The 12766-nt window shown below is 41.7% G+C and overlaps 1 protein-coding gene across 13 annotated transcripts in view; it reads right to left on the bottom strand.

The window, feature by feature from the left end:
- LOC126272639 (protein madd-4) overlaps nucleotides 1–12766 on the bottom strand; it is a 1706630-nt gene that overhangs the window by 127336 nt on the left and 1566528 nt on the right. For all 13 annotated transcript variants that reach the window (XM_049975622.1, XM_049975626.1, XM_049975621.1 and 10 more), the window contains one exon: nucleotides 3905–4209. In XM_049975622.1, coding sequence (XP_049831579.1) covers nucleotides 3905–4209 — 305 coding nt within the window. The remainder of the gene's footprint in view (nucleotides 1–3904; nucleotides 4210–12766) is intronic.

Raw genomic sequence — 12766 nt, 5'->3', positions numbered from 1 at the left:
TGAAAACTGGTAACCTCTTCTAGTTGATGTTGAAGGATATTCAACAGCAGCTGGCACATGAAGAACAAAAACTGGGCAAATATCCTCTCATTTGTGCCAATGTAATGGTGGCAAAGATTGTAAAGGATGCATTTATACTGCAACATCATGTTCTGTTGTATGTAATTTAATGATTATCTCAAGGTGCCTCAGACTGGAATATTTACAAGCTACATATATTGGTGCTATCAAATTTTCTGCTCTCAGAAAGGATTCCTTATCTTAGCCCCATATTTAACATGGGCTCCACATCACTACTGATACACCATACTTCCACATTACCTATGCAGTTTAATGGCTTATAGTTATGGAAACTTCTGTTACTGATTATCAGGCATCATATCTGCTGCCCTTACTCTTTGCCTTTAAATATGTCTGCTTGTGTCTGTGTTTGTGCGGATGGATATGTGTGTGTGTGTGTGTGTGTGTGTGTGTGTGTGTGTGTGTGTGTGTGTGTACAAGTGTACACCTGTCCTTTTTTTCCCCTAAGGGAAGTCTTTCCGCTCCCGGGATTGGAATGACTCCTTACCCTCTCCCTTAAAACCCACATCCTTTCATCTTTCCCTCTCCTTCCTGAAGAAGCAACCATCGGTTGCGAAAGCTAGTAATTCTGTGTGTGTGTTTGTGTGTTTTGTTCATGTGCCTGTCTGCCGGCGCTTTCCCCGCTTGGTAAGTCTTGGAATCTTTGTTTTTAATATATTTTTCCCATGTGGAAGTTTCTTTCTGTTTTATTTACATCATCATCATATATATATATATATATTAAAAACAAAGATTCCAAGACTTACCAAGCGGAAAAGCGCCGGCAGACAGGCACATGAACAAAACACACAACCACACACACAGAATTACGAGCTTTCGCAACTGGCAGTTGCTTCGTCAGGAAAGAGGGAAGGAGAGGGAAAAATGAAAGGATGTGGGTTTTAAGGGAGAGGGTAAGGAGTCATTCCAATCCCGGGAGCGGAAAGACTTCCCTTAGGGGAAAAAAAGGACAGGTGTACACTCACACACACACACACACATATCCATCCGCACATACACATATATATATTAAAAACAAAGATTCCAAGACTTACCAAGCGGGAAAGCGCCGACAGACAGGCACATGAACAAAACACACAAACACACACACAGAGTTACTAGCTTTCGCAACCGATGGTTGCTTCTTCAGGAAGGAGAGGGAAAGAAGAAAGGATGTGGGTTTAAAGATGTAGTGACTTACCAAACAAGAAAGTGCTGGTAGATAGACACAATAAAAAACACACAAACAAATTTCAAGCTTTTGCAACACACAGTTGCTTCATCAGGAAAGAGGGAAGGAGAGGTAAAGACGAAAGGATGTGGGTTTTAAGGGAGAGGGTAAGGAGTCATTCCGATCCCGGGAGTGGAAAGACTTACCTTAGGGGGAAAAAGGGACAGGCATACATTCGCACTCACACACATATCCATCCACACATATAAAGACACAAGCAGACATATCTTTTTCCCCCTAAGGTAAGCCTCCTTCACTCTTTCCTGAGAAGCAACCGTGGGTTGCAAAAGCTTGAAATTTGTGTGTGTGTTCTTTATTGTGCCTATCTACCAGCACTTTCTCGTTCGGTAAGTCACAGCATCTTTTATTAAGAAATTATTGTTGAATACAATTAAAGACTAAAAGGTGTAATCTGTTTCTCAAAGTGATGGTGGGCATTATTAGAAGCTAAGGAGTGCACCAATAGACTAATGTGTGTTGGCACTACATTATAACTTCAACACAGACTGATGGTAAGTGGTGAACCCTGCACAAATCAGAACAGTTTTATAAATAGATTTGCAGAAACACAATAGCAGTGGGTGGTGGAAGTGTGTGAAGAACTGTAAGCATATTGTGAACACAATCCAATGGCACAGCATGGAACACTATAGTACTAAGCACAGTAAACTAAAATATTCAATCAGGAGGACTGAAAACAGTTTAACAGCTTTGTTTAAACTGGTTTAAGGGCCTTAAAACAAGAAGGGTGTTTGGAAACTGACAATGTGTTATGGCAGTGTAGTAACAGATGGACAAACCTGTGATATCAGACTGTGTGTAGACAGTGAGAATGAATGAACTATCAAGCAATTGAGAACAATGACCTAGAGTTGAAGTTATTAGTGGTCTGTGTGATGTAAGCCACTGCATGTATACATGTAAGGATAGCTAATGGCAGTGGAAGGGCACATCCAACACCCTTGCAGACACTCTGCATTGCAAATTAAACCCTTAATAGATGCAGGAATGATTCATAATTTTTTTTCTTTTGAGTAATGTATTTCTCTCCTAAAAACTGCATTTGATAAATGTGTCACATTTATGTTTGTGTGAAATGTCACTAGATGTGTATTTATACCAGTTCCAGAAAATGATTTGTTTGTATACTACTTGGATGTGGTATTAAGGGGCACAGAGTTATCACATTGTTTTCTCAACTGTTGTCAACTTTGCAGATTTCAGAGCCCCTACTTCGCATTCAAGTAGCTCCTCATTTGACCTCACGAGGCTAAGAGCTCTGTATTTCCAGTCCTCCCACCAAGGAATATCACTGGTAATACTGAGAACTGACCCCAGGACTTCTTCAATACTGGTGAAATACTTATCAATGAACAATGGAGGCAGACACTCAAATTAACAGTTATACTTGCATTGACCTTCATTAAAGTATAAGTGAAACAGCAGTTTCTTAATTTTTGACATGCACTACCATGTTTGTATTAAATGTTCTGTCCTTTACAACCTAGGAGAGGAAAGGAGCTGGAGATGCTCTGATCCTTATTTTTTATATGAGTATACTAGCAAATTTCTAATGTTTTTTTGTATTTGGAACTTGTTATAGAGTTCTAAAACTACTTGATAAGTTTATGTGTCACTTGTTCTCTTGAGTAATCATGCCAAATGATGCATTACTAAAAAAAGCACTAAATTTTTCAACTTATTACACGGCCTCCATCTGGACAGCTTCAATTAATTAACAACAATGTTGTGGGCATGACTGTCTCAAACAAAACAATCTCCCATTCCTTATGAGTTTTTACCACTCACTGGTCCTCTGCAACCTACTTTTAAGGTCTCAAGGCTTCCTTTACTATACTGCAATAAACCTTGGCTCCTACTCATCTGAGAAACCCCACCTTAAAATATTTCTAATGCATACTCCAACCATCACAAACTTCAGGTCTATCAATTATCTGTTTATATAATGCATAATAAATAGAAAACCATAAGTAATATTAAACATGTGAGATATCAGCTATCAGTAAATTTTACCTATTATTTTGATAGTTGTACAACCACCACCACCAAACCATATCTACAAATAATGCTCATACACATACTTGTCTTCACAAGCAACACACAGCATCCTGAACAAAACAAGTTAAGAAAAATGAAAGCAGGAGATACTTGCTTCACCACTCAAGTCATCTGTAACACCTCCCCCTTTTCAAAACACTACAGTATTCCCAAGACACATTTACTATCCACTTGATCTTAATAAGTTTTTCCATTCTTTTATTCTCCATTTCCTTTGAAGGCCCTCCTTCTTCCTCTTTATTACTTACAATCTGTATTATCTCTGTGACACTCTATTGGCATTTTTTTGTTGTTTCACCTTTGAGCCATTGAACAATATAAAAAAATAAAACTGTTTTTCAAATTCTGAATCTTTCATTTTGATTTCTACTAGATGATATCTTTGGAATTCTCACATCCTTGACACATTTGTTTCCAGCAGCTGATTCTTAACACTCTGAACTAATATTAAATCAATATCATACAGTGTCTGACACTAGCAAACAAAGTAAACATTAATAATATAATACTTCTAGGTGAACTTTATTATCTTACCTGTTAAACTTCCTCACAGGACATCTGATCTTCACCTGACTTCCTGCAAATACTATAGCTTGGCCACCAATTTTAAGATTCACTTTCTTTTCATTGGCATTTTCCTGGACATATGTCTTGTTTTCAAGATGTATCTGTGGCTGAATACTCTCTACTGAACATGGTTTCTTATTACATGCCTTTTTCTCAGGCGGTTTGGGGCCCGTGCATTTTGTAGTATGCCGAGGTATGATATTATTTTGTGCCATTGTCTGCTTGCACTCAACAGATCTCGTCTTTGTCCCTCCTCCACATGTGGCTGAGCACTGGAATTGAGGAGACAAACTTGTTGAACAATTTTATAATAACTTACTTTGCAGGAAATTAACTTAATAATAATTTACCAAATTCATTTCAAATAAAGTAGTGAGTTTTAGGAACCAATGAAATCAAGAATACTGCAATATTTAAGCGAGTTACATGGAACTTTGTGTGAGAAATGCAAAAATTTTGAGGAATTTAGCTATCTTTGTATCTATATATTGGTACTAAAACACAAAGCACTTATACAATGGACAAAAAGGATGCCTACAATCTTATAAAAGCTTTAAATACAGCTAATTCAAAAATAAATAATTCTTTGGTATTTGTGCCTTCATTTAGGGGCAGTTTGATAATTGTGCTTTGTGTAGTCTTAATGGATATGTACTGACATGAACCTAGCCAGTTGTGTTTGATGCTGTAAAATGGACAACTTACAGCAATTCTCTGACCCAGTGTTGCACCACAATGATCGATGGGCAAAGACGACTGACTGCCAATCAGTGCCCAGATTATTACAATAACTGAGGTTACTTTTGTATGTGGCATACATGAGTTTTGCAACCAAAGGACCACAACAAACCCATTTTGGCATGAATACTGGCCATCCGGCATGGCTGGGCATATGTAGAAGCAGTGAATCACTGAGTCATCTACTGTAATACTGTTGGCCTTAGGTGTGAGGTCACTGCCACTGCTGTAAATGTGACAGGCCCACCCGTCTATCAGCTTCATGATGAGCTAAACATCACACTCAGGCCTTTCCAGCTACTGAGCTACTGGAGCACTTGCCAGCGCCAGTCACCACCAGTCAGATGCCAGTCCAGGATTCCCTGGACATCTGCACTTGTCATTTGCCACAGCCAGGTGGGTCTCAGTGTCTTGCACTCAGCTGACACAGACACAGACAGTGTCAACCTGCCATATCAGCCCTGACATTTCTCAGCAATTGCCAGGATCACTGACTATGCAAGATTGCGCCAAATCTGGACCACATTAAGCACAGCGGCAGCTGGAGTTCTACGACAACAATTTGCTGCCAGGCTCTGTGTGTCAAAGCTTGGCTTCACTACTGTCTGATATGAACCTGACCTGTACTATGAACTAATGGCTGTAATAAAGGTATTATACAGCTTCTGAGTGGCTTCCAGTGCCTGGACCCACCATCCTCCACCAGAGCATACACACACCCTCTGCAAGCGGTGTCAGCAGTGATGATGGAGACTACAATGGTGGCTTGGAATTTTCAGTAGCAAAGGGCAGCAACACAAATAGAAGCATATGCATTCTATAACCATTTATTAAGCCCATTTATCTGTTGTTCCTCTGTTTCTCCTGTTCTTGCTGTTCTTTCTTTTCCATTATGTCAGGTATAGATTCAGTTGTGGTGCCTGGAAATGGCCCAGGGGCTGAACCAATGAAACCAGTTGTGTGTACACAAGGTAACCTACCATGTCATGAGGCCCAGTACACTGAATCGCACAACATGGTATGCTGGATATGCTATCACAGAGGGCATTACAGTAGGTGATGTAGGTAGCATGTTTGATTGAGATGTGAAAGGTACCAGGGAAATATAGGCCAATGTAGAAAGTAGGCAACTGAAGGCTTAGCTGGTGAATGCAGTATTAATATGTGAATTATAAATTTAAAACTACTCCAAATGCCTACACTAGAAGATATGTTGTTTGACGTACACAGAGTGCTTGAGCTGTGTGTGGAGCTTTTCTCTTCCTCCCTGTTCTTACACCACACTCCTCCTGCTTGTTCTATTTCCTAGTAAAGTAGTTCCAAATCATGGTACAGCACTGATGAAGTAAACATAGATCAGTGTCACAGGAGTATCTTATGGTTTGGGGGTTTTCATCTTTATATCATGCGATGTTGTCTCAAAACAGTGGAGCAGGGAGCTGAGATACAATGAATGTGAGATGGATCACTGGCCATAATGTCATATCACACCTGGTCCCTCTAAGTTCACTGAGCATGACAGCAGAAAATTTATGTAAGATAACAGTACAAACCAGTGTATGGCGTAATGGGGGAATGTATAAGATACCATGGAACTATGATGATGATGATGATTATGATGATAATAAGAGAATTGTGGAGTATTATAGAGTTGTATTGCGGAACACAGGTTGTAGCTAATAAAACCACTTTTGTTCAGTGAATATGTCAGAAGTATTACAGAGCTCATGACACCTGATAAGCTAATGGGTCTCTCGGGAATGAGAGGTGATGGTTAGGATTAAGTGCTAGTTCAATCATCAATGGAGGTGCAATGGTAGTGACTCTTATCATGGTTTCCCTCTGTATATAGTTCATTTAAAGCTCTTCTATATGAACTTCTGTGTTTATCTTTCCATGATGTGATGGTAAGACGTAACAGGTGGCCAGGACAGTGTGTCACATGAAGGCTGCGATAACTAGGTCAAAGAAGGTGAGTTGTACATTTTAAAGGTAAGTACTGACTTAAAGAAGATAATGCATGGAAAAGGGTTGGTGTGAATGTTTGTAATGTTAGTGGGAATACTGATATACAATGCATCACAGATTCCCACAATCCTGGTCCTGCAAGTTGGTTTGAAGGAATATTAATATCCAAGTGTCATCAAGATTGTTGGAGATGGAGCACAAGCTCAGATAGTTTCAAAGCTGGACAAGGAAATCAGCCAAAATCTATCAAAGGAACCATTCTGGCATTTGCTTGGAATTGTTTAGGGAAAACACAGAAAACCTAATCCATGATAATCAGATGCTGATTTGAACTGTTGTTCCCCCACATGCTACAGGATCGTTTGACACAGCTGCCGTCACAGAATGAAAATGAGATATGGACTACTCATTTATACAGATTGTGGATTACTGTTGAAAGCAGTGAGTGGACCTTGAAAATGAACTTAAAGCATGTTTACTATAAGTATGAAGTAATGAGATTCCGAATGCTTCTGGGTATCTGTTTCAGCTGTTTAAGTATTTCTTTACATGTTGTGAGACAAAGGCTAACCAAGTGTGTCATCAGTGGACTGTAAAGAATTAATTATTTTCAGATGCCACGACATTGAGAATTCAGTGGATCAAATTATTTGAAGGGGGGAAGAGTGTAACAACATGGGCCTTGGAAAATGGACTCTATGCTGTAAGCAGGTCACCTTAGGCAATACACAAACTCAGTGTTGCACAGTGATGCTTGCCAGGCAACATCATACCTGGACAGTTACTGTAATCAGGGACGTGTCTGGTATGTGACTTCTGCAGCAACAATACCACAACAAACCCAGTTTGGTGTGAATAATACTAGCTGTCCAGCCAAGCTGGGCATACCTCAAAGTAGCCAGTCAGTGAGTCATCAACTGTCATAGTGTCAGCCTCCCCTCCATGTCATCGTTGCTTAGCCATCATCCTGACAGGACTGCCTGCCAAAGGGGTCCAACTGCCGCTTTGTGGGAGAGTTGAACTGAGGGCTTCCTAACCAATAAGTCACGAGGGCACTTGTTAGCATTGCTCACTGCCAACCTGCTGCCATTCCAGGGTTTGCTCACTGGATATCAGTGCCTGTCACTTGTCACAGCTGGGAAGACTCAGCATTCTACACTCAGCAGATGATGATAGGCTGCTGGGTCAGCTCTAACATTACTCAGCCATCACTGGGACCACTGACTATGCAAGGTCACACTATGCGCCAAGTGTAGCAGCAGACAGAGTCCAACTACAATGCTTCACTGCCAGGCTCCATGGGTCAAGGCTCACATTCCTGCAGCACCTGAAGTAGGTCTGAGTTGTACTACCAACTACTGTGACTAATGGGATTATATAGCTTCTGAACAGCTTCTGACTCACCCCGACATACAATCCTGCACCATATCCTCTGCAGTCTACTCATTTTTTAAGCTAGAGAAGCTTTTTTTCAATGTAGTTTAATTTCACAACAGTAAAACTGTCTACTCTTTAGATAAGTTGAAACTTAAAAAAGATATCTTTCTCTAGGTGAGTACCTACTATTGCCAGAGCATTTAACATCAGTTAGATTATGTTAGTACATTTAGTTTTTAAAAGAAGCAAGAACAGAAAAGCAATAATTCTGATGATATTGAGGTTTTTAGATATGGAACAAAGGGGAAATAGTTTTTCATGGACTCATGGCTTTGTTTAGAGAACTCTTTCTGTAGTAACCCTACATTATTTAGGAAAACATAATTGAATGAACGGGGATTTAAACCCTATTCCACTGTGCCACATTGCCCATTGATTTGTGGTTGAGTCATCGGTACCAATTAAATCAATGGACATTATGTTCAAGCTTGAAGATTGTAGTGCTCTTTGAGTAATAAGACTGGCTCTGGCTGAAGCATTCTGTTAAATATATAACTTCTTCAAAACTTGCTCAACAGATAGGGGCAATCACAATTGTTGTTACTGATGTACTGCCCTGCACACAATTGGATTACACATGTTTCAGATCAGGACATTTTTGATAAGAAGGTAGTTTTACAACTAATTTCAAAAAGCATTCAGTGTAGCCAAACACTATTTGTCCAATCACTGTGAGTTCCAATATTTTCACGTGGCCTTTTTTAAGGTAAGTGTTTCTGAAACACAGAACTCTGGAATAACTATAGACACAGTTGCAAAAATCTGCAAAAAATCAAAACTGGAAACTTGTATAGTGCAATCATAATAATTCTAGAATTTCCCATTAAAACACATGAAGCTTGTTTAATAAGAAAGACAAGTTACAGCCTAATTTATCAAAGTTGAATTTTTGGGTATTTTGTATGGCTTATATCTGAGGCAATACATTATTTAGGTAGGAACTTTACCATCACACATCACTTTGCCAAACATTATGTGAGAGAGGTCACAAAAATCATTAAGTCATTAAAAAGCTGTACTTTCATGGCTATGACAGTGCTTCAACCAAAGTATTAAAATCTTGTGTTGGCTTGGTAATGCCCACCTTGAGTCACTATTGTAGCTAGTTCATGTCTCAGAGAATGTTTCCCAGAACGACCAAAGTAGGTTACTAACTCAGTAACATCCATATCCATTTACAAAATTGGAGGTAAGGGACTGAACCATCTCCCTTCTTCCCAAAAATTTTTGTGAAGACAATACAACAGAATACTAAACTACCACTGTGAGAATAATATTTTCATAACAGCTTAGTTTAGCTTCTGCAGAGTCATAAACTACCTTCCTGAGATAAATATTTTAATAACAGCTCATTTTGGCATCCACAGAGTTTTCTTATGGATGAAACAGCAGCGTATGGCCTCATGAATTCATGTCTTGAAACACAGGCTGTAATCTATGCTTTTTGGCGCTCTCTCCAAATCTGGTGTAGAAATATCTACCAATCTGCTATACAGAGAAACTTCCACATTCATCATATTTGATTTTATAAATTATTGACAGTGTAAATGTTTTATTTTTCCTTTTTTGTTTGTCATTGTTATCCTGACTTCGTAATTCGTGTGGAACCCAAAAATTATTGGCTATTTTATCTGATGTGGCACCATAACAAGGTAAAGTGACATATTTCATTTTTCTGGTTATCCTTCTCATGTCAATATTATTATTTATCAAGATTTTTGTTTTTGTTCTGCAATTTTGTACAAGATATTTTGTCTACCATATTGTCACCACGTGCTATGTGTTTTAGTACATATAAGTACAGTATATAACTCTGTGGTGTCTCTAGTGCAGAGTGCTCTATCTTTGACTCTGACCTCTTTCATCAGCTTTTGCTCTATGTCTCCCGGTGCACAACTTCTGTTGAGCCATGTTTGTTCTTTCGGTCTCAGTGATTAATAAATTAATAAACGATACTTAGTGTGTTATTACTGACCACCTACACGTGATAACCACAGTGGTGACCCCAACATCTTCATTGTGTGATGGCAAGTTATTTTGCTTGTTTTCGTCATTAACGAAATTCATGTGCCAGACCACACTGTTCTTGCCACAATGGATCTACCAATGTCTTTCTGTGTTAGTGCCACACACCCTATTAATTGTGCTTGTGACCACAAGTGGTCAAGTGTACCTAATGTGTGTCTGCTTAAAAGTGAACAATTATTTAAGCCCAGCCATGCCAACGGCTGGCTAACCTTAATGGGCTCAACATGGCCACCCTCTAGTGCAGCAGCACAACAATGGCCACAATACGGACAGTGCATGCCACATAACAGCATCGTGAACGATCATATTTCTATGCACGGGGTAGCAAGTTCTTATGTGCAACGACCCCCCGTCCCACTGCACATTGTCTTGGTGACGCCAGTCGCCTCGACCGCACCTGTTTCTGCAACTGTTGCACCATGACTGCCTTCTGCCCATTTTTGATTTTTGTAATGGTACCGGCCATTCCACCTGCACCAGTTTCTGGGGCATGCCCCCTTGGCAGTGCTGCAACCCCCTTCCTGTCTGCTGCCAAGTACTTCGGCGGGCATGCCGTTTGGACACACTGTGCCAGCTTCTGCACCTGCACACTCCACACTGTGTGCTGCAAGCGGCCACCCCCCACGCAGACCGCAAGTGATGCACCGTTCACTGCTACTGCATGCCCAGTGTCTGAGGCATCTTGCCCTGCTTGCATGGATTTACGTCTGCCAGTGCTGCCTCAACATGTGTTACCCAGCGGGTTCCCCAAGCTACCTGCTTTGCAAAAAGATAACACAAAGACTTGGTTCGTCTTAGTGGATCACCTAGTGGACATCCATGGCATTTCAAATGACAACGCCCTTTCTGTATGCCTGGTGCACCACCTCCTTGTTCATACAGACCTCATCAGCGACTTGCTCCTCTCTGGCCTAAATATTTGACAGCAAGAGCACCGCTTAACGAGCACCTTTCTCACCCTACAGAGGAGGCTATCCACCACATTATTCACAACGAGCATCTAGACGACCGCATCCCTTTGGTAGCACCTAAGTGCATTAATCGACAACCAAGCATTACCTGTCGCCGCACTTTGGATATTGTGGACGGTCGAGATGCCTTTGGATCTGCAACTTCATCTGCTGTCTCATGACACTGACCCACTCGAGGTTCGATTATGTATGGCAGATCAGGCTTACGCTATCATTCGTCACCGTCACCACCTGTCACGAACAATGTCTCCATCACTCTCAGTTGGCAAGCCTGCACCTTCGGTTCCGCACCCAGCCGGCAGAGGCCAGCGTGCTTGCCTCGGCTGCTAGACAGGAGCCTCCACCTAGCAGCCCACCCGTGGTACTGCCAGTGGGCTCCCAACAGCCAGTGACCTTGCCTGAGGAGCAATCCGATCGGCTACCAGCCCCGTTGCAGTCAGCTGCAGTCCCCTTCTGCACTGCATGCCACTGTCCCGACAGCCGGCCTACCCGCTGTGCTGGTTCCACACTGCATATGGGGCCGCTGCTTGCAACTGCCACGTGCTTTGCGCCTACTCAAATGATTCCACCGGGCACGTTTAGGCACCACGTCACACCATGTTCCTTCATGGCATCTACCGCCTGATACTGTGCAACTTGCTTCAGCGACGTGACCCCCTCTACGCCACAGATATGTCATCGGGCACTCACTTTCTTATTGATACCGGTGCCAATGTTAGCGTTATCCTGGCCAAGCATGCCAGCGACACACTTTCACCTGCTAACCTCACCTTGATTCCCGCCAATCATTCTCCTATTGCGGTCTGTGCTCCATAAAGATGTCCCCTTCACCTATCATTGGTCAACACCTTTCTTCCGCCTGATGTCGTTTTCTCACCACCGCGGATGAATCTACAAGACGCATCTCCATACTTCCCTCCTGTACCGTGTCTTCCATCGCCAACTTCAGAAATGCACCGCCTACGCCGCCCTGGTTCAGCAAGGTCAGTGAACCGACATTGCCTGCAAACCCCTTCCTGACCCTTCTTGCCGACCTCCCTTTACGAGTATTGGTCCTCAGTAATGGCACTTCCTTCAGCCTATTTGAATACTGTTACATGCCTTACGGACTAAAAAATGCTGTGCAGACATGGCGGCAGTTCATTGATTCCATTTTGCTACCTTTGCCATTTGCTTATGCTTACTTGGATGATATACAGATCTTTTCCTCCGCTGCTGAGGAGCATCAAGTTCACTTCGATGCAGTCCATTTAGTTCTCGCTGCCAAAGGCGTGGTGATCAACCATGATAAATCTCAGCTCTGTTCCACATCATTACCTTCCTAGGCCAAAGTGTCTCTACCAACGTCCTCCATCTGAATAATTCTTGTGTCGAAGCCATACTCCTTCTTCCTCTTCCTGTGATTATGCTCAGCTCTGTCATTTTCTGGGTATGACAAACTTTTACTGCCACCATGTTCCTCAAGTTGCCTCCGTCCAAATGGCCCTCACTGTCACCCACTCCGGCAAAAACACCAGGGGGAAATGGAAGTTGGACTGGGCAAACCTACGCTCAATGCATTTACTTTTTCGGAGAAACTGACTAAGAGCCAGTGTACGTGGTCGACTTTCGACCGTGAGCTCCTCACTGAGTATGAGGCGATTTAACACTTCTGTAGTGACCTCGAGGGGTGACCTTTCACGACCTC

Source organism: Schistocerca gregaria, chromosome 5 (assembly GCF_023897955.1).
Source record: "Schistocerca gregaria isolate iqSchGreg1 chromosome 5, iqSchGreg1.2, whole genome shotgun sequence".
NCBI lineage: Eukaryota > Metazoa > Arthropoda > Insecta > Orthoptera > Acrididae > Schistocerca > Schistocerca gregaria.
This window is presented reverse-complemented; position numbering and strand designations above follow the sequence as displayed.